This window comes from Ascidia mentula, chromosome 7 (genome assembly GCF_947561715.1).
Source record: "Ascidia mentula chromosome 7, kaAscMent1.1, whole genome shotgun sequence".
NCBI lineage: Eukaryota > Metazoa > Chordata > Ascidiacea > Phlebobranchia > Ascidiidae > Ascidia > Ascidia mentula.
Window position 1 is genome coordinate 1,205,219 of NC_138572.1, and position 25,759 is coordinate 1,230,977.

At 38.2% G+C, this 25,759-nt stretch overlaps 3 protein-coding genes across 3 annotated transcripts; all 3 read left to right on the forward strand.

The window, feature by feature from the left end:
* The first annotated feature begins 2,499 nt into the window (after nucleotides 1–2,499).
* Nucleotides 2,500–12,294, forward strand: LOC145908847 (uncharacterized). Its single transcript, XM_082996170.1, has 22 exons — nucleotides 2,500–2,790; nucleotides 2,970–3,115; nucleotides 3,549–3,651; nucleotides 3,708–3,817; nucleotides 3,983–4,104; nucleotides 4,230–4,351; nucleotides 4,714–4,858; nucleotides 5,079–5,242; nucleotides 5,763–6,024; nucleotides 7,606–7,751; nucleotides 8,052–8,199; nucleotides 8,443–8,636; nucleotides 9,359–9,509; nucleotides 9,575–9,626; nucleotides 9,808–9,973; nucleotides 10,212–10,348; nucleotides 10,759–10,927; nucleotides 11,132–11,184; nucleotides 11,247–11,412; nucleotides 11,713–11,802; nucleotides 11,879–11,978; nucleotides 12,077–12,294. Exons 1-22 carry the CDS (start codon nucleotides 2,500–2,502, stop codon nucleotides 12,292–12,294), a joined length of 3,255 nt encoding a protein of 1,084 aa, XP_082852296.1.
* Nucleotides 12,295–15,052: 2,758 nt separating this feature from the next.
* On the forward strand, nucleotides 15,053–18,583 carry LOC145908848 (cytochrome P450 2U1-like). Its single transcript, XM_082996171.1, has 9 exons — nucleotides 15,053–15,343; nucleotides 15,523–15,668; nucleotides 16,102–16,204; nucleotides 16,262–16,371; nucleotides 16,537–16,658; nucleotides 16,784–16,905; nucleotides 17,269–17,413; nucleotides 17,635–17,798; nucleotides 18,320–18,583. The coding sequence occupies exons 1-9, from the start codon at nucleotides 15,053–15,055 to the stop codon at nucleotides 18,581–18,583; spliced, it is 1,467 nt and encodes a 488-aa protein (XP_082852297.1).
* Nucleotides 18,584–19,815: 1,232 nt separating this feature from the next.
* LOC145908954 (uncharacterized) lies at nucleotides 19,816–25,465 on the forward strand. The gene is made up of 14 exons (XM_082996272.1): nucleotides 19,816–19,903; nucleotides 20,116–20,261; nucleotides 20,929–21,076; nucleotides 21,354–21,547; nucleotides 22,256–22,406; nucleotides 22,472–22,523; nucleotides 22,680–22,845; nucleotides 23,083–23,219; nucleotides 23,630–23,798; nucleotides 23,975–24,027; nucleotides 24,089–24,254; nucleotides 24,555–24,644; nucleotides 24,722–24,821; nucleotides 24,920–25,465. The coding sequence occupies exons 1-14, from the start codon at nucleotides 19,855–19,857 to the stop codon at nucleotides 25,141–25,143; spliced, it is 1,845 nt and encodes a 614-aa protein (XP_082852398.1). The 5' UTR covers nucleotides 19,816–19,854; the 3' UTR covers nucleotides 25,144–25,465.
* Nucleotides 25,466–25,759: the final 294 nt, after the last annotated feature.

Genomic DNA, 25,759 nt, shown 5'->3' on the forward strand with positions numbered 1-25,759 from the left:
TTTATGAATTTGGAACAAAAAAGAAACTGTAGCTCAGAATGACAACGGGTTTAACCAAAAACACAACAAAATTTCCATTGTTTTTTTGGAGTTGTGAGATTTACTTTTCTAAGTATACATACTGCTTACTAAACGCATTTTGAATGGATTTTTTTGTGCATAAACGCGAGGCCAACGGAAGTGCGATTTAGAGGCAATTGCAAATAGAGACAAGCTTGCCCTATATTGGAGGTGGCATGCAGATAATTCAGCACTTTTGTTGGCTGCATTGCTTAGAAGCAGAGCTTAGGGAGTGAGCAAATATGCTTTGTGTGAAGATACTTGGAGTTTTGGCAATTTTATTTGAAACTGGTAAGATTTATATTCATGTATCCGTATATATGATAGAGTACATTCTGAAATGCTAATAGTAGATGTAATGACGAAAGATTGGTGCTGTTAGTAGCAATAATGATGAACATAGGTATGTTTAAAAACGTAATATTTCGTTGCACAACGTCTTAGCTTTGGCTTCTGGAAATCACACCCTTGTGGTAAATTTTACGTTTTCTTCTACACACAGGATCATGCGACAGCGTCCAAGTAAATTTATGTAGAGATATGCAAATTTGGTCGTTTTCATAACAGGGGCACGTGACTACAAAAAGGTTGGGAACCCATGTGATAGTGCGAGAATTTAAACGAGACACTCAATTTTCAAAAATGCTTTCCGACACATATATTTGTATTCAATCTAATTTTTCTCGCTGCTACACTGAATTAAAGAGTCAGAAAAGACCCACGCTCTGTGACTAAGCAACATATGAACTATAAGAATATTTCAGATTTTGGTTGAAAACAAGACGGTCGAATTGGGAAGATATACCGGTGATGGTCTTGCAACGGGCATTTTGTCAACTCCGCTAAATATTGTTTATGTTGACTGCAAGCTGTCAGGAAGCGGAAGTAAATTGGCTCTGATCGCAAAGCAGTGTAAGTAGTAGTAGTCCAGATGATGTTCAAGTTATAATACCTATCTAACGTGGCAAAAAGTAACCTTTGACTTTGGTATGTTTGTACAACGAATGATCTCTTTATTGTGATAACAAATATGATTTTGATGCTGTTTCGGTTATTACAATTAACTCTTGTGTTTGCAATAGGGCTTCATTCAATCGGCAAAGCTGAACGACATAATTTTCGCCATTAGGCCACTGAAATGTTATGTTAGTTGTAAAAATTTTCAATTTTGTATTGAACTCGCGTTTTTAGACGATAACTTCAGTTCTGTCTCGCACGAAGCAATAACTTTAACTGAGTCAACTGCCACAGTCTTAACGTTGGCAATCCACAAAAGTACAGATGACCACTACGCTTTAAATGAATGGAAAATTACATCGTATTGAGTTGTATTATGTGGTCGTGGAGTCCTTAATAAAACGTCTCTTTAAGAGTGCACTAGATGTGAACTTGGTTGCAAGGTGTAGTTTATGCCAACTAAGAATTTCTTTAATTGGTATTCCCTTTGACCAAAGCCAAACTAGTTTAAAATACGTCACTGTGGTTGCCGATGTTTTGGTTGCTTTTTGACGAACTATGTACGACAATAACCCGATGAACACACCTAAATATAAAATCTACTCACAATCTAGTTTAAACGCCACGAGAGTTTGAGCTGTAGGGTAAAAAACGGTTCTTCGTTGGTTAGTCACATATTGTTACAAACAATGGCAAAGTTACAAACGCAGCCACGTTTTTCGTGCTAAAGACATCATAAAATGAGCAAATAAAGCTCTATGAGCAGTGTCCCGATGTGTCCAGGTTCCTACTCGATTTAAAAGGCACAAAATTTAAACAGCAATAACAAAAAATGTAGATGTTGTAAACAACATTGAAAAACTAGCGAATTATTTTACAAAACTTCAAATATTTCCGAAATGTGAACGAACAAACAAAATAACAAATATGGGCACCAAGCAACATGTTCACACGCCGTTGCTTCGTGTTCTGCATGATCAGATGGGAGTAGACAGGAATTTGTGTTTACGAGGGCAACACATCTGCTGAGTGTCGAAGTTTACAACATAGCCTACAGCGACGTTTTAATTTTTATTTCTGCTGAGCAGGAAAACCACAAGAGAGAATATCCACTTTGCAAACACGTTGTTGTTGAGCTGTTACGCAGTCAAGTCGGTTTGGTTACACTTCAGTTAGGCGCATTGTCTGGAAGGAATTTACAGCATTTGCAAAGAAAGGCAATGACTTTGCAACAGCAAGCAATGTCAAAGCAACGTCGTAAAGCTAAATAGTAAACAAGCAGTGCGGTAGGCAAAAGGATCGGTGTATCTAAGTAAAAAGTAGAAGAGTTAAACACTGTAACTGTTGTTCGATCTATTCTACATTACTGTTAACTGATCTTTGTACTGGCCGATATCCACAACGTAAAGCTCACTAACTGAAAGATATTTACATGTAATTACACAAGCAATCATATATATATTGTATTTAGGACCAGAAATCATGCTGGAGGAAGTTCTTACAAAGTACAACCTTGACCTTGCTGGGTTTGTTAGTTTTTGGAACCTTGCCATAATATCTGTGACCTTGATGATCATATACTGGTGGCGAAAACCTCATTCAAAGTTGCCACCTGGCCCAAGGGGTGTTCCCGTGCTAGGGGTTTTACCGTTTTTAGGGGAGTCCACCGGTCGATCACTAAAGGAATGGAGTTTTAAGTATGGACCTGTGATGTCAGTCAGATTTGGAAGAGAGGATGTTGTGATTCTGAACACCGTTGAGGCAATAAATCAGGTGCGTAAAATAGTCTAACTTGGCAATGTACATCAACACCACTGACAAACCTGTCATTTGTTGGTAACATGTCACTGATAATAAACATGCCACAGTGTAGTTATGACCGGTGATATATAGACTGCTGGTGATACACATACCACCACCCTTTCGTAGAGTCTGACATTGGTATGTTTCAGGCATTTGTTAAACAGAGTGCGACATTTTCTGATCGTCCCAAAACTGAGCTCTTCTACCAGAACACTGGAAACCTTGGAGTTTTTTTCCGCCGATACGACAAGACTTTCAAAACACATAAACACTTCGCTATCAAATATTTGAGAGGGTAAGTAGGGTATCCCTGTAAGGGAATAACAGTGATGAGCTGATTTGAATTAAATTAAATTTTCATTAAATCTTGTAACTCTGCATAGAACTCAAACGAAAACAGAAGTTCTGAACGTATTTCGGATGCTCGGGGTCTATTTGTGTTTTAGGAAATTTTAACAATAATTTTAACCTTCAAGGCCACATCAGTGCAACTGGTGCGTCTCTTCTAGACAACTTTGCCGACCATCTGTAACAGCTCACAGAAAACATATTGTTAGCTCCACTTTGCTCATAAATGATGTTTTGGTAAATATATTGATGGTTAACTCCACAGGTCATCTGTGTACTAAACAAAAAGACTGTCTTTAGTCAGGTTTGGTGCGACGGAAAGGCGTAACAACAAACGTGGCCAATTGATTTGTACATAAAAATAGCTATAATTCGTGCAGAAAAGGTCTGGCTGCTCATAAGGTAGACGAAGTTATAAATGACGTAGGCGACAGATTCGTGGAATTCCTGAAAACCATAAACAAAAACCCAGCCAACCTCCAAGTGAGATGGAAGAAAAAAAACAAGAAAAAAGTGTTTCACATAATGTTTTTCTCCAGAAGTACCTTTATTGGTTAACATCAAACGTGATTATGCAAATAGCGTTTGGGAAACGTTATGAATATGGAGACGAAACATTTCTTCGTCTGCTTGACGCTTTGGAAAAGTTGTAAGTGATATCTACCGTTCAATTCTAGCTCTTTTGTAAAATTTTGTAAATGTTTGAAAATCTCTATGCTAACTGAAACATAAATGCTTTGTTTTTTGAATAATAAATGAAAAGCTAATGTTTTACTTCATGTAAGTAATGCAAAGCGTAACTAATTTATTGAAGGTTCAACGACCCTAAAGATGCCAAAACACTCCAACTCGCAGTCTTGTTCACGATTTTGGGAAAAATCCCGCCTGGCAAAGGAGCCTTTGACCGTTTCGGAGAAAAACAGAAATACATTTTAGGTATGAAGGCAGTGTTTGGGACTAAATGCCCCGTGCCCGCAAACCGTTTGGAGGAAGCCACAGATTTGTATAAAATTCTACCGAATAACAGCTCATCGCACTTGAGCTCACTTGTTCCTTTTCAGAAACAATGAAAACTTACATCGAGGATCACCGGGAAAACTTTAATGAAAACAACATTGCTGACTTCATCGACGCGTTTATCTACGAACAAAAGTCCAACAAAAAAAATGATATCGACAGCTCTGTAAGCCACTTTAAGCTCTATTGCATTCTCCATTATTAAAATATTTCCACCCACAACTCATTAATAATGCTGCCAGGCATATTATCAACACAAAAACGCAATACAGTGTTGGCAAATATCAAAGTTTCAGTTGCTATGCAGCAGCCTGTATTAGGGTGTACTCCTATAATTTTGCCATCATACTAACGGTGCCCAACTGTAGGCGAAAAATATACATCAGACAAAAAAAGACGATCAATACGATAGGTTTTTATACGACATGCGAAATTTGCAATACCTTTAGACGTAGAAAGATTTTGACTCCAATCTGCAGTTGCATGATGTTGCCTAAGAACTTATTCGATTAAAGTAATACTTTTTAGAATGAACAACTCATGGCATTGTGTAGAGATCTCTTCATGGCAGGGACGGAAACATCCAGTGTGTCGATATCATGGTTGTTTGTCTTTCTACTGAACAATCCAGATTATGAGAAGAAAATTCGCAAAGAAATTGAGGACGCGCTTGGTAAAAAATATTTGGTCATGCAACAAAGCATAAATAATTTTTTTAATCGTGTAGCAACGATTTATTGTATCGTAAATGCTGACGACCAAATAGTATATGGGCTCATATTGGTTCAGCTCGTACAAGTAATGTTGTGTTTATTGGGGCTTGGCACAAACTGATTGCATTGGTGAGTTTTAACTTCATGTTACTGACATTAATTTTCCACTTTTTACTTAAGGTGACGATGAAATGCCAACCATGGATAAGAAGGACGAACTCTCAATCACTTGCGCCTTCATACAAGAAACGATGAGAGTAAAAACGCTCGTGCCACTATCGGTACCTCACATGACGAGCCACACGACCAAGTTAATGGGGCACGTTATCCCTAAAGGAACTGCTGTAAGTTGGGCTAACTGTGGGATTAAGTTCACGAACAAGGCCACGTGTGTTGACTTTTTAAATCCATCAAGTAGCAATTTTGTACACGGGAGGAATCGTGGGACCATTTTTTGGAAAACTGGAATGTTAAAACCTGTCAGAAACGCAGAGGGGAATGCATGCATTTAACTTTGTTGTTACAATAACGGCTTAAAAATTAGAAAGTCCGGTGATACATTAGAACATACGTGGAAATACGGATAGTAATAGTTTCCAATTTATTGACCTTACCATACATTTCGTAGAGGAAAAATCGTACATATCCCTGGTTACACATTATTAGAAAAATATAACTTGGGCCTCCTTTTATCTTTATAATAGTGTCTAACCAGGGATACCACCATCCCAAAATACAAATTTGGGTCAGCCTATAACTGTAGGCGAAATAAACACGATCATAATTTTTTGTTATATACCTTGTGTCTTTTGCTCATTATCCCTTTTTTTAAAACGAACATGCAACTAAACCAAAACATTTTAGGTCTGGGCAAACTTAGAAGGGGCCCACATGGATCCGGTGGACTGGCCCAACCCCAAACTATTCAACCCACAAAGACACATCGACGAGAATGGAAAGTTCGTGGCTTCGGGGAAAGTGATTCCGTTCGGGGTTGGAACAAGATTTTGTATGGGTGAAAGTTTAGCCAGAGCTGAGATGTTCATTTTCTTCGTGAAGTTGTTGCAAAAATTTCATATTAGATTTGCAGACGGTGTTAAGCAAGGTGTTGATGACCACATTTATGGTGTGTTTTTGACCCCTATTTCGTGTAATGTAATGCTCCAGGACAGAGGTTAACAGTTTGAATACACAGCAGATCTTTGCATACAAAATTCCCAAACAGCACTTAATTTCAATTCATCATTTTTTTGCTCCGAAAACGATCTGCTATTTTGATTTAATTTTGTGCAACCAATGTATACTGGCTGGAAATGCCTTCTATATCCTACTGTGGGTAACAGTATTTAAAACGCACTCATGACACATGCAGTTAAATGTATCTTTTCACATACCAGATCTGCTCATCATTGTGTAATTTTGTTTCGTCTTTTTGCTTTTTTCACGCGTGACTATTTGTCGCCGTGTTGGCGTGTTAATTTACTTGCCCTGATGAAGGTCAGTTGAATAACGACCGAAACGTCGTCCAAACAAGTTTTTCTTTTTTGCTAGAAGAGCCTTAAAAAGTGTAATTTTGTGTTCAATTACCCTAATTTCAATCCGACGGCATTATGTAAACAAGCTTCGCACATGGCAATGGAACGTATGGAATTGTATTTATGGAGTTCAGATCATCGTAATAAACGTCACTGATAGGTGTGGTTGTAACTGTGGAGTAATTTGATTGTAACTGGGATTAATGGTTTGTCCGAAGCTTTTTCTGACAAGAGTTTCTATTTTGTCAAAAACCCTCATTAGTTATTTTACCTGTAAGCAGTCACATAGGAAAGAACCAACACATTGGCTAGTTTGTGTGAAAAGCTGAAAATCCCGATCAAACACATGGCTCTATATATGTTTTCTAATTTCGTCTAATGAGGCATCTTCAAATTATGTGAGTGCAGAGTTTTAAACACAGAAGAGCTGTCGGGTTGACCGGTATTTTCAGCTTTACACATTTGCTCCCGATACGGTTAACGATACGACAGCCTGCCAGGCAGCTTGGTTCAAGCATAGGTCCAGCATAGTTGTTATTAAAATTTTACACCTTTTGCTACTTATCGTGTCGCTAAAACGTTTGATCAAAATGCCACTGTTTTGTTCCTTTCACTTAGCTTCGTAGTGGTTTAAAAAGGCGCTCGTTTGTTACATCAGATCGAGTAAAGGTAACAAATGCTGTGTAATACACGAGATTATTGAATCTTTATGTCAAAAGTTCACCTTAACTGCGTACGTGATTAAAATCGGACAACGGAGCGGTTAATGTGCATAAACGCGAGGCCAACGGAAGTACGATTTAGAGGCAATTGCAAATAGAAAGAAGCTTGTGTCCTATATTGGAGGTGGCATGCAGATAAATTAGCACTTTTGTTGGCTGCATTGCTTAGAGGCAGAGCTTAGGGAGAAAGCAAATATGCTTTGTGTGAAGATACTTGGAGTTTTGGCAATCTTGTTTAAAACTGGTAAGATTTATATTCATATATCCGTATATATGATAGAGTACATTTTGAAATGCTGGATGTAATGACGAAAGATTGGTCCTGTTAGTAGCAAAAATGATGAATATAGGTATGTTTAAAAACGTAATATTTCGTCGAACAACGTCTTGGCTTTGGCTTCTGGAAATCACATCCTTGTGGTAAATTTTTACGTTTTCTTCTACACTCAGGATCATGCGACAGCGTTCACGAAACCAAAAGATTTGAGATACATCCAAACTTCAAAAGTTTCCTGCACAATTTTAAGTCAGGACGTGATATTCCTATATACGTGGAACCATTGTCTGGAAGGCTTGTACCCGGAGATTTCTGCAGGGTGAGTTAATTGATGACTTGATTCTGATTGATAAGGTGAAGTGGTAAATTAAGGATTTCGTGTCCTTGAGTCGGCATCACACACTGTACAATAAACGTACAAAATTATGTCAACTTTTTGTTGACTAACTGATATGCGGACCATTGCAAAATTTCCCTAACACAGGTATGTTTCAGGGGGGTCGTTGATGCAAACATTTAAAGCAACTTAAAGAATGTTCCTAGTCTTTACTATTTGTTACGCCACTCTCCAAAAAAAGACCTACGAATCTACGGAACATATAAACTAAAAATATTTCAGATTTTGGTCGAAAAACAGACGGTCGAATTGGGAAGATATACCGGTGATGGTCTTGCAACGGGCATTTTGTCAACTCCGCTAAATATTGTTTATGTTGACTGCAAGCTGTCAGAGAACGGAAGTGAATTTGCTCTGATCGCAAAGCAGTGTAAGTAGTAGTAGTCCAGATGATGTACAAGTTATAATACCTATCTAATGTGGCAACAAGAAACCTTAGACTTTGATATGTTTTTACCACGAATGAGCTCTTTTATCATGAAAGCAAATATGAGTTTGATGCTGTTTCGGTTATTGCAATTTATTGTTGTGTTTGTAATACGACCTAATTATATAATTTTCGCCATCAGGCAACTAAAACATTTTATTAGTTGTATTAAACTCGCCTTTTTAGACGATAACTTCAGTTCTGTCTCGCACGAAGCAATGAATTTAACTGAGTCAACTGCCACAGTCTTAACGTTGGCAATCGACAAAAGTAGAGATGACCTCTACGCTTTGAATGAATGGAAAATCACCAGCAATAGGTGCTGCCTTTTCGGGCTTAAGTTCGAAAATTTGACTTTGGAGAGAGACAACTCAATGCTGGTAAGTTGCAAGTGACAACGATAACTCAACAAACTTAAAACTTTGCTAACAAAAATAGCCTAGATACGCCGTTTAGAATGCAACGGCATCGGTGTATATTAACATGTGCTTACGTTCTTGTACCTTTCTTCATTATGGCAGTTTTTGCAATCCCTTTATAAGCTTACTAGACCAGTGTTTCCGAACCGGTGGTACTCGTACCACTAGTAAAACACGACGGCATTCTAGGTGGTACTCGAGCACCTTTTTGTAATTTGCGGATATATTTCGAATTTAATAAACCGTAAGTGATTCCAATATTTCTGTTACTTCATTCCCTAGGTTACTTTGTATCACTCAACTAGGTGGTACGCGTCGAAATTGTTTTACCTCCAAATGGTGCGCAACCACAAAAACGTTTGGAATCACCGCACTAGACAGAAAGAATGCAAACTGTTGTGTGATATTGATACAGTTGTTCTTAATCTTTTCGTCCAGTATCCAATCTAAATGGATATAAAGTGCTACTGTTATTAAACGTGCATTCACACTCATTAGAAAGTGCGTAATTATTTTTCGAAACTCTTGATTTTTCAATCACACAACGCACGTACTCATAAATTGCTAGGCGCCCCAGACAACGTCCTGATGACTGGACTAATAGTTTTGGGAAGTCTCGGTCTTACTATTCTGGTTGATCGATTGCATAATACATCACTTCTAACACATTTTCTTCCGTTCAGATTCACACAGATGACGCCAATGCAAACTCGAGCAGATGGACCAAAGCCAACAAGACATTTAACTTTCAAACTGGCGGAACAAACCTTTATATTCAAATACAAGGTGTATTTAAAACAGCACGAAACACGAAACTTCATGTTACATCTGCAGGTAAATAGTATGCAAATATATACATGCGTTGCTTGGCGGATCCGTAACAGTCTGATTTATGCCAGGATGCATTTCAAACGAGACTGTTATGACTTGCAACGAAACTGTACACATGAGGTAATGCCAACGATACAGAGTAAAACTTATGGACAGAGTAACTTAGCAATATAACTTTGTGAAAAAAGTCTCGTTAGCATGCATGGATAATAAAGTTAGCTTTTGCTAATAGTAAATTGAAAGCTCTTTTTTTGCAATGAAATAAACTTTAAATCCAAATCTCCTCTGTGTTTTTTCATAGAATAGGAATGAGTGATTTCAGTTCTCTTGGAGCTACTCCGTATTTGGACAAGCTATACGTCACAAGTCACGTGACCGAAAGAGACCAACCATTCAGCTCCTACTGTGCCAGCTTTGACAAAGCAGTGTCATTCTCATCAAATTCTCAATGTTTCCCGGATATAAAGGTGAAGAAAAAGTTTAAATTCAAATAAGTTTTGGACGTTAAGACGTCTTGCAAATTAAGCTTTCACCAGCATACGGTGAATGCAATAATTACGATGGTCAAGGAGCTATTTGAGAATTCATCAAGTTTTAGTGAAGATAAAAAAAAATAATTAATGAAACACTCGTTTAACTCGTGCGAGAAATTTAATTGTAGTTTTGTGACATCCATGTGTTGCGCTCAAACTTACACGTTTTCAGGCAAACGGAGGTGATATTCGATTAAAGTACATAGTTGGAAAAGTTGACGCACCAAAAAATGCAAATCGTCCAGAGGCTGAATGTTCGCTTCCGGCAAACGTGTTTTTTAACCAGAGAAAAAATGAGAAAGACATAAAGTAAGTCAGTGCTTCACCGAAAATTTTCCTATTTTATTTATTTGCCACATCGGGATTTGAACCCAGGATATCCTGGCTAGGAATTTAGACGCCAGCAAGGACTTTCTAACAAATTATACAATTTATTTTTGCTATGTATTCATAATAAACCTATGTTACCAGTTGCGTCATTCATATGCCTTTTATTCATTTTTTATAACTTATATTCCATTGTAAGCGGATACCAAGCACACCCTAAGGGATGCTAAAATTCCGAAAACATGTCATGCTTTTTCCTATATACGTTATACACGTGCCTTATAAATCACTCCGAAAGGAATGGCTATGCCTTAGCTATTCCCTAATTAAAAATTACATAAATACGTTTTAAAATAGCGAAGTCAAGCAGCTTTATTTTACACTGTTTGCAGCAAATATTTCACTAGCACCCGAGAGATAGGAAAGCTACCAATCAGCTTGGATCTGTATTCTGACGCAACAGGAACAAAACAAATTCGTTCAGCAGCTTTTGGAAGTCTGGTTCACGCCAAGATACAACTTGAAGGGGTTCCTGTTGATAATAACTACATTATTGTTCAGGTATCGAAATCATATTTCTGTGCGCAAACTAGGAAATTAAACTGTATTGTTTTGATGGCTGGCACACTTTTCAGTTTTCACTTGTAGCAATTATGGCCGAGAAATATTAATCCTGCAACTTTGCAGTTGACCGAACAACTTCGCGTAGAAATTTTGCTGTAGAGCAACAAAACACAAATATACTCAAAGCATGATTATTTGTAGATGCAAAAATGTTGGACCTCCAACGGAAAAACGCAGATTTTGTTCAACGATAAGTAAGTTGAGTCACGTGACTTATAAACGTCAAAACATACGTCACTACCGGTTTGTTTGACAGATGTAGCACCAACACAAGCCACGCAAGCGTGAAAAGAAACAACATGCCCTTGTATTCCGAATTTACATTCACCGTACCAAGTTCATGTACTGGGCCTGCACATATCGGCTTGCACTGCAGTGTGTCGATTTGCAACGCAAACACAGACCCTGGGTGCCAACAGACGGTGAGTGGTTGCGTTAAATATTTCCGTGGAAGTCTTTGCTTGGCCGTTTAGTCGGCAAAGTCGTCTGATAGTCACACCAGCTGAACTGATTTGACCTTTTCATTTTGGCTTATGATAACATGAATGACATATACCGGCCGCTGTCATCATGCCTAAAATAAATATGTTTTTGTTTTTTACAAACATTTGGCGCACTTTTTTCACAAACCAAGACTCAGCATACCATTTTATATTGGTGGTCAGTGAAATTTGTAACATATAATTAGTACTTATATGTAATTCTAATTGTTTGTACAACAGTCAAGCGGAAGCTGCAATGTGAAAGTAGCAACGCCCTCCACACAAGTTGAAACCTCCCTGCAGGCAACGCAACTGACGTCATGCGAAAAGGTAGGATTAGAACCTCTAGTTACCTTGGGCAGTTGTCAACTTCGTCCAGGATTAACATTGAATGTTGTTTTTTCAGATTACGTGTAGAGAATCTTGTGTAATTCAAGGCGGGTTCGCGACGTGTTCGTGTAAGAACGGCCAGACGCTGTCAAATGATTGTCAGTCGTGCGTTGCAGGTATTTTAATGTTAAAAGTGCGACGTGTTTTTAAGACAAGGCAAAACCGTAAACTGAAATAGGCAAAACTAAGTTCTTTATGTTTGCGCTCTATTCAGACACACAGGTCAGCACTGCAGGGGGATGTCCCCCACACGCCGCATGCCTCATCCTCAGCGTGCTTTGCGTCGTTTTGCTCTTGGTAATCGTGTGCGTCATCAGGCAGGCAAGCTTTGCTTCAAGACGAAACACTAGATCGACATCGGCTTTGAAAAACAGAGGAAAAGGCTGGCGACAGCAACGGCGTAGTCGAGGAAGTTGTGATTTGAGACTTTAACTTTGTTTCTTGCCGTGTTTACTTCAAGTGTCAAAGGACCCATTGGAAAAATAATGGCAATAAATCGTGTTGCTGCATTTAATGAACAGGACTAATGAGCTTTTTGTAGAGGTGTATGAACGTGTGTTGTGTTCCGCATTAGAAGTTCTGTTGGTAATTATAAAAAAACAAGGGCAAATTATAAAAGTAATGTTGTTTAAACGTAAAAAAGCGATCTGTTTCCAACGTTATGTAGATGCCATTTGGTACTATTGTACTTTTATGAATTTGGAACAAAAAAGAAACTGTAGCTCAGAATGACAACGGGTTTAACCAAAAACACAACAAAATTTCCATTGTTTTTTTTGGAGTTGTGAGATTTACTTTTCTAAGTATACATACTGCTTACTAAACGCATTTTGAATGGATTTTTTTGTGCATAAACGCGAGGCCAACGGAAGTGCGATTTAGAGGCAATTGCAAATAGAGACAAGCTTGCCCTATATTGGAGGTGGCATGCAGATAATTCAGCACTTTTGTTGGCTGCATTGCTTAGAAGCAGAGCTTAGGGAGTGAGCAAATATGCTTTGTGTGAAGATACTTGGAGTTTTGGCAATCTTGTTTAAAACTGGTAAGATTTATATTCATGTATCCGTATATATGATAGAGTACATTCTGAAATGCTAATAGTGGATGTAATGACGAAAGATTGGTGCTGTTAGTAGCAAACATGATGAACATAGGTATGTTTAAAAACGTAATATTTCGTTGCACAACGTCTTAGCTTTGGCTTCTGGAAATCACACCCTTGTGGTAAATTTTACGTTTTCTTCTACACACAGGATCATGCGACAGCGTCCAAGTGAATTTATGTAGAGATATGCAAATTTGGTCGTTTTCATAACAGGGGGACGAGACTACAAAAAGGTTGGGAACCCATGTGATAGTGCGAGAATTTAAACGAGACACTCAATTTTCAAAAATGCTTTCCGACACATATATTTGTATTCAATCTAATTTTTCTCGCTGCTACACTGAATTAAAGAGTCAGAAAAGACCCACGCTCTGTGAACCAGCAACATATGAACTATAAGAATATTTCAGATTTTGGTCGAAAACAAGACGGTCGAATTGGGAAGATATACCGGTGATGGTCTTGCAACGGGCATTTTGTCAACTCCGCTAAATATTGTTTATGTTGACTGCAAGCTGTCAGGAAGCGGAAGTAAATTGGCTCTGATCGCAAAGCAGTGTAAGTAGTAGTAGTCCAGATGATGTTCAAGTTATAATACCTATCTAACGTGGCAAAAAGTAACCTTTGACTTTGGTATGTTTGTACAACGAATGATCTCTTTATTGTGATAACAAATATGATTTTGATGCTGTTTCGGTTATTACAATTAACTCTTGTGTTTGCAATAGGGCTTAATTCAATCGGCAAAGCTAAACGACATAATTTTCGCCATTAGGCCACTGAAATGTTATGTTAGTTGTAAAAATTTTCAATTTTGTATTGAACTCGCGTTTTTAGACGATAACTTCAGTTCTGTCTCGCACGAAGCAATAACTTTAACTGAGTCAACTGCCACAGTCGTAACGTTGGCAATCCACAAAAGTACAGATGACCACTACGCTTTAAATGAATGGAAAATTACATCGTATTGAGTTGTATTGTGTGGTCGTGGAGTCCTTAATAAAACGTCTCTTTAAGAGTGCACTAGATGTGAACTTGGTTGCAAGGTGTAGTTTATGCCAACTAAGAATTTCTTTAATTGGTATTCCCTTTGACCAAAGCCAAACTAGTTTAAAATACGTCACTGTGGTTGCCGATGTTTTGGTTGCTTTTTAACGAACTATGTACGACAATAACCCGATGAACACACCTAAATATAAAATCTACTCACAATCTAGTTTAAACGCTACGAGAGTTTGAGCTGTAGGGTAAAAAACGGTTCTTCATTGGTTAGTCACATATTGTTACAAACAATGGCAAAGTTACAAACGCAGCCACGTTTTTCGTGCTAAAGACATCATAAAATGAGCAAATAAAGCTCTATGAGCAGTGTTCCGATGTGTCCAGGTTCCTAGTCGATTTAAAAGGCACAAAATTTAAACAGCAATAACAAAAAATGTAGATGTTGTAAACAACATTGAAAAACTAGCGAATTATTTTACAAAACTTCAAATATTTCCGAGATGTGAACGAACAAACAAAATAACAAACATGGGCACCAAGCAACATGTTCACACGCCGTTGCTTCGTGTTCTGCATAATCAGATGGGAGTAGACAGGAATTTGTGTTAACGAGGGCAACACATCTGCTGAGTGTCGAAGTTTACAACATAGCCTACAGCGACGTTTTAATGTTTAATTCTGCTGAGCAGGAAAACCACAAGACAGAATATCCACCTTGCAAACCCGTTGTTGTCGAGCTGTTACGCAGTCAAGTCGGTTTGGTTACACTTCAGTTACGCGCATTGTCTGGAAGGAATTTACAGCATTTGCAAAGAAAGGCAATGACTTTGCAACAGCAAGCAATGTCAAAGCAACGTCGTGAAGCTAAATAGTAAGTAAGCAGTGCGGTAGGCAAAATGATCGCTGTATCTAAGTAAAAAGTAGAAGAGTTAAACACTGTAACTGTTGTTCGATCTATTCTACATTACTGTTAACTGATCTTTGTACTGGCCGATATCCACAACGTAAGGCTCACTAACTGAAAGATATTTACATGTAATTACACAAGTAATCATATATATATTGTATGTAGGACCAGAAATCATGCTGGAGGAAGTTCTTACAAAGTACAACCTTGACCTTGCTGGGTTTGTTAGTTTTTGGAACCTTGCCATAATATCTGTGACCTTGATGATCATATACTGGTGGCGAAAACCTCATTCAAAGTTTCCACCTGGCCCAAGGGGTGTTTCCGTGCTAGGGGTTTTACCGTTTTTAGGGGAGTCCACCGGTCGATCACTAAAGGAATGGAGTTTTAAGTATGGACCTGTGATGTCAGTCAGATTTGGAAGAGAGGATGTTGTGATTCTGAACACCGTTGAGGCAATAAATCAGGTGCGTAAAATAGTCTAACTTGGCAATGTACATCAACACCACTGACAAACCTGTCATTTGTTGGTAACATGTCACTGATAATAAACATGCCACAGTGTAGTTATGACCGGTGATATATAGACTGCTGGTGATACACATACCACCACCCTTTCGTAGAGTCTGACATTGGTATGTTTCAGGCATTTGTTAAACAGAGTGCGACCTTTTCTGACCGTCCCAGAACTGAGCTGTTCTACCAGAACACTGGAAACCTTGGAGTTTTTTTCCGCCGATACGACAAGACTTTCAAAACACATAAACACTTCGCTATCAAATATTTGAGAGGGTAAGTAGGGTATCCCTGTAAGGGAATAACAGTGATGAGCTGATTTGAATTAAATTAAATTTTCATTAAATCTTGTAACTCTGCATAGAACTCAAACGAAAACAGAAGTTCTGAACGTATTTCGGATGCTCGGGGTCTATTTGTGTTTTAGGAAATTGTAACAATAATTTTAACCTTCAAGGCCACATCAGTGCAACTGGTGCGTCTCTTCTAGACAACTTTGCCGACCATCTGTAACAGCTCACAGAAAACATATTGTTAGCTCCACTTTGCTCATAAATGATGTTTTGGTAAATATATTGATGGTTAACTCCACAGGTCATCTGTGTACTAAACAAAAAGACTGTCTTTAGTCAGGTTTGGTGCGACGGAAAGGCGTAACAACAAACGTGGCCAATTGATTTGTACATAAAAATAGTTATAATTCGTGCAGAAAAGGTCTGGCTGCTCATAAGGTAGACGAAGTTATAAATGACGAAGGCGACAGATTCGTGGAATTCCTGAAAACCATAAACAAAAACCCAGCCAACCTCCAAGTGAGATGGAAGAAAAAAAAACAAGAAAAAAGTGTTTCACATAATGTTTTTCTCCAGAAGTACCTTTATTGGTTAACATCAAACGTGATTATGCAAATAGCGTTTGGGAAACGTTATGAATATGGAGACGAAACATTTCTTCGTCTGCTTGACGCTTTGGAAAAGTTGTAAGTGATATCTACCGTTCAATTCTAGCTCTTTTGTAAAATTTTGTAAATGTTTGAAAATCTCTATGCTAACTGAAACATAAATGCTTTGTTTTTTGAATAATAAATGAAAAGCTAATGTTTTACTTCATGTAAGTAATGCAAACCGTAACTAATTTATTGAAGGTTCAACGACCCTAAAGATACCAAAACACTCCAACTCGCAGTCTTGTTCACGATTTTGGGAAAAATCCCGCCTGGCAAAGGAGCCTTTGACCGTTTCGGAGAAAAACAGAAATACATTTTAGGTATGAAGGCAGTGTTTGGGACTAAATGCCCCGTGCCCGCAAACCGTTTGGAGGAAGCCACAGATTTGTATAAAATTCTACCGAATAACAGCTCATCGCACTTGAGCTCACTTGTTCCTTTTCAGAAACAATGAAAACTTACATCGAGGATCACCGGGAAAACTTTAATGAAAACAACATTGCTGACTTAATCGACGCGTTTATCTACGAACAAAAGTCCAACAAAAAAAATGATATCGACAGCTCTGTAAGGCACTTTAAGCTCTATTGCATTCTCCATTATTAAAATATTTCCACCCACAACTCATTAATAATGCTGCCAGGCATATTATCAACACAAAAACGCAATACAGTGTTGGCAAATATCAAAGTTTCAGTTGCTATGCAGCAGCCTGTATTAGGGTGTACTCCTATAATTTTGCCATCATACTAACGGTGCCCAACTGTAGGCGAAAAATATACATCAGACAAAAAAAAGACGATCAATACGATAGGTTTTTATACGACATGCGAAATTTGCAATACCTTTAGACATAGAAAGATTTTGACTCCAATCTGCAGTTGCATGATGTTGCCTAAGAACTTATTCGATTAAAGTAATACTTTTTAGAATGAGCAACTCATGGCATTGTGTAGAGATCTCATGATAGCTGGATCGGAAACATCCAGTGCATCAACGTCATGGTTGTTTGTCTTCCTACTGAACAATCCGGATTATGAGAAGAAAATTCGCAAAGAAATTGATGACGCGTTTGGTAAAAAACTATTTGGTAATGCAACAAAGCATAAATAATTTTTTTAATCGTGTAGCAACGATTTATTGTATCGTAAATGCTGACGACCAAATAGTATATGGGCTCATATTGGTTCAGCTCGTACAAGTAATGTTGTGTTTATTGGGGCTTGGCACAAACTGATTGCATTGGTGAGTTTTAACTTCATGTTACTGACATTATTGTTCCACTTTTTTCTCAAGGTGACGATGGAATGCCAACCATGGATAAGAAGGACGAACTCCCAATCACTTGCGCCTTCATACAAGAAGCGATGAGAGTAAAAACGCTCGTGCCACTGTCAGTACCTCATATGACAAGCCACACAACCAAGTTAATGGGGCACGTTATCCCTAAAGGAACTGCTGTAAGTTGGGCTAACTGTGGGATTAAGTTCACGAACAAGGCCACGTGTGTTGACTTTTTAAATCCATCAAGTAGCAATTTTGTACACGGGAGGAATTGTGGGACCATTTTTTGGAAAACTGGAATGTTAAAACCTGTCAGAAACGCAGAGGGGAATGCATGCATTTAACTTTGTTGTTACAATAACGGCTTAAAAATTAGAAAGTCCGGTGATACATTAGAACATACGTGGAAATACGGATAGTAATAGTTTCCAATTTATTGACCTTACTATACATTTCGTAGAGGAAAAATCGTACATATCCCTGGTTACACATTATTAGAAAAATATAACTTGGGCCTCCTTTTATCTTTATAATAGTGTCTAACCAGGGATACCACCATCCCAAAATACAAATTTGGGTCAGCCTATAACTTTAGGCGAAATAAACACGATCATAATTTTTTGTTATATTCCTTGGGTCTTTTGCTCATTATCCCTTTTTTTGAAAACGAACATGCAACTAAACCAAAACATTTTAGGTCTGGGCAAACTTAGAAGGGGCCCACATGGATCCAATGGACTGGCCCAACCCCAAACTATTCAACCCACAAAGACACATCGACGAGAATGGAAAGTTCGTGGCTTCGGGAAAAGTGATTCCGTTCGGGGTTGGAACAAGATTTTGTTTGGGTGAAAGTTTGGCCAGAGCTGAGATGTTCATTTTCTTCGTGAAATTGTTGCACATTTATGGTGTGTTTTTGACCCCTATTTCGTGTAATGTAATGCTCCAGGACAGAGGTTAACAGTTTGAATACACAGCAGATCTTTGCATACAAAATTCCCAAACAGCACTTAATTTCAATTCATCATTTTTTTGCTCCAAAAACGATCTGCTATTTTGATTTAATTTTGTGCAACCAATGTATACTGGCTGGAAATGCCTTCTATATCCTACTGTGGGTAACAGTATTTAAAACGCACTCATGACACATGCAGCTAAATGTATCTTTTCACATACCAGATCTGCTCATCATTGTGTAATTTTGTTTCGTCTTTTTGCTTTTTTCACGCGTGACTATTTGTCGCCGTGTTGGCGTGTTAATTTACTTGTCCTGATGAAGGTCAGTTGAATAACGACCGAAACGTCGTCCAAACAAGTTTTTCTTTTTTGCTAGAAGAGCCTTAAAAAGTGTAATTTTGTGTTCAATTACCCTAATTTCAATCCGACGGCATTATGTAAACAAGCTTCGCACATGGCAATGGAACGTATGGAATTGTATTTATGGAGTTCAGATCATCGTAATAAACGTCACTGATAGGTGTGGTTGTAACTGTGGAGTAATTTGATTGTAACTGGGATTAATGGTTCGTCCGAAGCTTCTTCTGACAAGAGTTTTTATTTTGTCAAAAACCCTCATTAGTTATTTTACCTGTAATCAGTCACACAAGATAGAACCAACACATTGGCTAGTTTGTGTGAAAAGCTGAAAATCCCGATCAAACACATGGCTCTATATATGTTTTCTAATTTCGTCTAATGAGGCATCTTCAAATTATGTGAGTGCAGAGTTTTAAACACAGAAGAGCTGTCGGATTGACCGGTATTTTCAGCTTTACACATTTGCTTCCGATACGGTTAACGATACGACAGCCTGCCAGGCAGCTTGGTTCAAGCATAGGTCCAGCATAGTTGTTATTAAAATTTAACACCTTTTGCTACTTATCGTGTCGCTAAAACGTTTGATCAAAATGCCACTGTTGGGTTCCTTTTACTTAGCTTCGTAGTGGTTTAAAAAGGCACTCATTTGTTACATCAGATCGAGTAAAGGTGAAAAATGCTGTGTAATACACAAAAATATTGAATCTTTAGTGCAAAAGTTCACCTTAACTGCGTACGTGATTAAAATCGGGCAACGGAGCGGTTCATGTGCATAAACGCGAGGCCAACGGAAGTGCGATTTAGAGGCAATTGCAAATAAAAAGAAGCTTACCCTATATTGGAGGTGGCATGCAGATAGTTTAGGACTTTTGTTGGCTGCATTGCTTGGAGGCAGAGCTTTGGGAGAAAGTAAATATGCTTTGTATGAAGATACTTGGAGTTTTGGCAATCTTGTTTAAAACTGGTAAGATTTATATTCATGTATCCGTATATATGATAGAGTACATTCTGAAATGCTAATAGTGGATGTAATGACGAAAGTTTGGTGCTGTTAGTAGCAATAATGATGAACATAGGTATGTTTAAAAACGTAATATTTCGTTGAACAACATCTTAGCTTTGTCTTCTGGAAACCACATCCTTGTGGTAAATTTTTACGTTTTCTTCGGCACACAGGATCATGCGACAGCTTTCACGAAACCATGAGATTTGACATACGTCCAGGCTATACAAGTTTCCAGCACACTTTTAAGTCAGGACGTAATATTCCTATATACGTGGAACCATTGTCCGGAAGGCTTGTACCCGGAGATTTCTGCAGGGTGAGTTAATTGATGACCTGATTCTGATTGATATGGTGAAGTGGTAAATTAAGGATTTCGTGTCCTTGAGTCGGCATCACACACTGTACAATAAACGTACAAAATTATGTCAACGTTTTGTTGTTGACCAACTGATATGCGGGCCATTGCACAATTTGCCTAACAATTTGCCAACGTTATAGAGCATGAGTTTCCAAACCTCGTAGTCCGTGGGATGGAAAATGTACAAAATAGTGTCGATTTAACGATCTGATACGTGGAAAATAAACTGACTGACTAACGTGGACCATTGCACAGTTTTCCTAACACAGAGACTTAATAGGTTTCAGGGGGGTCGTTGATGCAAACATTTAAAGCAATGTCAAAAATGTTCCTAATCTTTACAATTTGTTACATCACTCTCCAAATAATGTACAGCTTTTTACGTTACAAGACGTAAATTTATGTAGGAATCCGCAAACTTGGTCGTTTTCATAACAGGGGCACGTGACTACAAAAAGGTTGGAAACCCATGTGATAGTGCGAGAATTTAAACGAGACAATCAATTTTCAGAAATGCTTCCCAACACATATATTTGTATTCAATCTAATTTTTCTCGCTGAATTAAAGAGTCAGAAAAGACATACGCTCTGTGAACCAGCAACATATGAACTAAGAATATTTCAGATTTTGGTCGAAAACCAGACAGTTGAATTGGGAAGATATACCGGTGATGGTCTTGCAACGGGCATTTTGTCAACTCCACTAAATATTGTTTATATTAACTGTGCGCTGTCAGGAAACGGAAGTGAATTTGGTCTGATCGCAAAGCAGTGTAAGTAGTAGTAGTCCAGATGATGTTCAAGTTATAATACCTACCTAATGGGCAACAAGTAACCTTTGAATTTGTTGTGTTCGTACAACGAATGAGCTCTTTTGTCGATAACAAATATGATTTTGATGTTGTTTCGGTTATTACAATTAATTCTAGTATTTGTAATACGGCTTAATTCAATCGGCAAAGCTGAACGATATGATTTACGCCATTAGGCCACTGAAATGTTATGTTAGTTGTAAAAATTTTAAATTTTGTATTGAACTCGCCTTTTTAGACGATAACTCCAGTTCTGTCTCGCACGAAGCAATGAATTTAACTGAGTCAACTGCCACAGTCTTAACGTTGGCAATCGACAAAAGTAGAGATGACCTCTACGCTTTGAATGAATGGAAAATCACCAGCAATAGGTACTGCCTTTTCGGGCTTAAGTTCGAAAATTTGACTTTGGAGAGAGACAACTCAATGCTGGTAAGTTGCAAGTGACAACGATAACTCAACAAACTTAAAACTTTGCTAACAAAAATCGCCTAGATACGCCGTTTAGAATGCAACGGCATCGGTGTATATTAACATGTGCTTACGTTCTTGTACCTTTCTTCATTATGGCAGTTTTTGCAATCCCTTTATAAGCTTACTAGACCAGTGTTTCCGAACCGGTGGTACTCGTACCACTAGTAAAACACGACGGCATTCTAGGTGGTACTCGAGCACCTTTTTGTAATTTGCGGATATATTTCGAATTTAACAAACCGTAAGTGATTCCAATATTTCTGTTACTTCATTCCCTAGGTTACTTTGTAACACTCAACTAGGTGGTACGCGTCGAAATTGTTTTACCTCCAAATGGTGCGCAACCACAAAAACGTTTGGAATCACCGCACGCAAACTGTTGTGTGATATTGATACAGTTGTTCTTAATCTTTTCGTCCAGTATCCAATCTAAATGGATATAAAGTGCTACTGTTATTAAACGTGCATTCACACTCATTAGAAAGTGCGTAATTATTTTTCGAAACTCTTGATTTTTCAATCGCATAACGCACGTACTCACAAATTGCTAGGCGCCCCAGACAACGTCCTGATGACTGGACTAATAGTTTTGGGAAGTCTCGGTCTTAGTATTCTGATTGATTGATTGCATAATACATCACTTCTAACACATTTTCTTCCGTTCAGATTCACACAGATGACGCCAATGCAAACTCGAGCAGATGGACCAAAGCCAACAAGACATTTAACTTTCAAACTGGCGGAACAAACCTTTATATTCAAATACAAGGTGTATTTAAAACAGCACAAAACACGAAACTTCATGTTACATCTGCAGGTAAATAGTATGCAAATATATACATGCGTTGCATGGCGGATCCGTAACACTCTGTTTTATGCCAGGATGCATTTCAAACGAGACTGTTATGACTTGCAACGAAACTGTACACATGAGGTAATGCCGAGTAAAGTAACTTAGCAATATAATTTTGTGAAAAAAGTCCTGTTAGCTTGCATGGATAATAAAGTTAGCTTTTGCTAATGGTAAATTCACAAGCTCTTTTTTGGCAATGAAATAAACTTTAAATCCAAACCTCCGCTGTGTTTTTAGAATAGGAATGAGTGATTTCAGTTCTCTTGGAGCTACTCCGTATTTGGACAAGCTATACGTCACAAGTCACGTGACCGAAAGAGACCAACCATTCGGCTCCTACTGTGCCAGCTTTGACAAAGCAGTGTCATTCTCATCAAATTCTCAATGTATCCCGGATATAAAGGTGAAAAAAAGTTTAAAATTCAAATTAGTTTTGGACGTTAAGACGTCTTACAAATTAAGCTTTCACCAGCATTCGGTGAAAGCAATAATTACGATTGTCAAGGAGCTATTTGAGAATTCATCAAGTTTTAATGAAGATAAAAAAAATAATTAATGAAACACTCGTTTAACTCGTGCGAGAAATTTAGTTGTAGTTTTGTGACATCCATGTGTTGCGGTCAAACTTACACGTTTTCAGGCAAACGGAGGTGATATTCGATTAAAGTACATAGTTGGAAAAGTTGACGCACCAAAAAATGCAAATCGTCCAGAGGCTGAATGTTCGCTTCCGGCAAACGTGTTTTTTAACCAGAGAAAAAATGAGAAAGACATAAAGTAAGTCAGTGCTTCACCGAAAATTTTCCTATTTTATTTATTTGCCACATCGGGATTTGAACCCAGGATATCCTGGCTAGGAATTTAGACGCCAGCAAGGACTTTCTAACAAATTATACAATTTATTTTTGCTATGTATTCATAACAAACCAATGTTACCAGTTGCGTCATTCATATGCCTTTTATTCATTTTTTATAACTTATATTCCATTGTAAGCGGATACCAGGCACACCCTAAGGGATACTAAAATTCCGGAAACATGTCATGCTTTTTCCTATATACGTTATACACGTGCCTTATAAATCACTCCGAAAGGAATGGCTAAGCCTTAGCTATTCCCTAATTAAAAATTACATAAAAACGTTTTAAAATAGCGAGGTCAAGCAGCTTTATTTTACACTGTTTGCAGAAAATATTTTACCAGCACCCGAGAGATAGGAAAGCTACCAATCAGCTTGGATCTGTATTCTGACGCAACAGGAACAAAACAAATTCGTTCAGCAGCTTTTGGAAGTCTGGTTCACGCCAAGATACAACTTGAAGGGGTTCCTGTTGATAATAACTACATTATTGTTCAGGTATCGAAATCATATTTATTGTTTTGATGGCTGGCACACTTTTCAGTTTTCACTTGTAGCAATTATGGCCGAGAAATATTAATCCTGCAACTTTGCAGTTGACCGAACAACTTCGCGTTGAAATTTTGCTGTAGAGCAACAAAACACAAATATACTCAAAGCATGATTATTTGTAGATGCAAAAATGTTGGACCTCCAACGGAAAAACGCAGATTTTGTTCAACGACAAGTAAGTTGAGTCACGTGACTTATAAACGTCAACCATACGTCACATCCGGTTTGTTTGACAGATGCAGCACCAACACAAGCCACGCAAGCGTGAAAAGAAACAACATGCCCTTGTATTCCAAATTTACATTCACCGTACCAAGTTCATGTACTGGGCCTGCATATATCGGCTTGCACTGCAATGTGTCGATTTGCAACGCAAACACAGACCCTGGATGCCAACCGACTGTGAGTGGTTGCGTTTAATGTTTCCGTGGAAGTTTTTGCTTGGCCGTTTAGTCGGCAAAGTCGTCTGATAGTCATACCAGCTGAACTGATTTGATCTTTTCATTTTGGCTTATGATAACATGAATAACATATACCGGCCGCTGTCATCATGCCTAAAATAAATATGTTTTTGTTTTTTACAAACATTTGGCGCACTTTTTTCACAAACCAAGACTCAGCATACCATTTTATATTGGTGGTCAGTGAAATTTGTAACATATAATTAGTACTTATATGTAATTCTAATTGTTTGTACAACAGTCAAGCGGAAGCTGCAATGTTAAAGTAGCAACGCCCTCCACACAAGTTGAAACCTCCCTGCAGGCAACGCAACTGACGTCATGCGATAAGGTAGGATTAGAACCTCTAGTTACCTTGGACAGTTGTCAACTTCGTCCAGGATTAACATTGAATGTTGTTTTTTTCAGATTACGTGTAGAGAATCTTGTGTAATTCAAGGCGGGTTCGCGACGTGTTCGTGTAAGAATGGCCAGACGCTATCAAATGATTGTCAGTCGTGCGTTGCAGGTATTTTAATGTTAAAAGTGCGACGTGTTTTTAAGACGAGGCAAAACCGTAAACTGAAATAGGCAAAACTAAGTTCTTTATGTTTGCGCTCTGTTCAGACACACAGGTCAGCACTGCAGGGGGAAGTCCCCCATACGCCGCATACGTCATCGCCAGCGTGCTTTGCGTCGTTTTGCTCGTGGCAATCGTGTGCGTCATCAGGCACATGAAACTGCGCGGCAAGCTTTGCTTCAAGACAAAACACTCGATCGACATCGACTTTGAAAAGCAGAGGAAAAAGGCTGGCGACAGCAACGGCGTAGTCGAGGAAGTTGTGATTTGAGACTTTAACTTCCTGCCGTGTTTACTTCAAGTTTCAAACGACCCATTGGCAAAATAATGGCAATAAATCGTGTTGCTGCATTTAATGAACAGTAATTTTTCTCAATACGTTTTCCCACTTTTGTATAGGACTAATGAGCTTTCTGTAGAGACGTATGGATCTGTGTTGTGTTCCGCATTGGAAGCTCTGTTGGTAATTAAAAAAAAAACACGGGCAAATTATAAACGTAAAAAAGCGATCTGTTTCCAACGTTATGTAGATGCCATTTGCCACTATTGTGCTTTTATGAATTTGGAACCAAAAAAGAACTGTAGCTCAGAATGACAACGGGTTGCAACCAAACACATGGTGTCTCATCAATAATGACGACAACAAAATTTTATTGTTTTTTTGGAGTTGTGAGATTTACTTTTCTAAGCATAAATACTGCTTACTAAACGCAATTTGAATGGAATTTTTTGATTGTTTTTAATATTTTTTGCATTACAATACAATTTTGTGGCACAAAGACCTTCGAGAACAAAGACTGGGATTTCGTCACAACGAAACGCATTGAAATGCACCGAAACCGTACGACCATATAAGGAAACAACTCCTAATTAGCTCTGTATCAAGC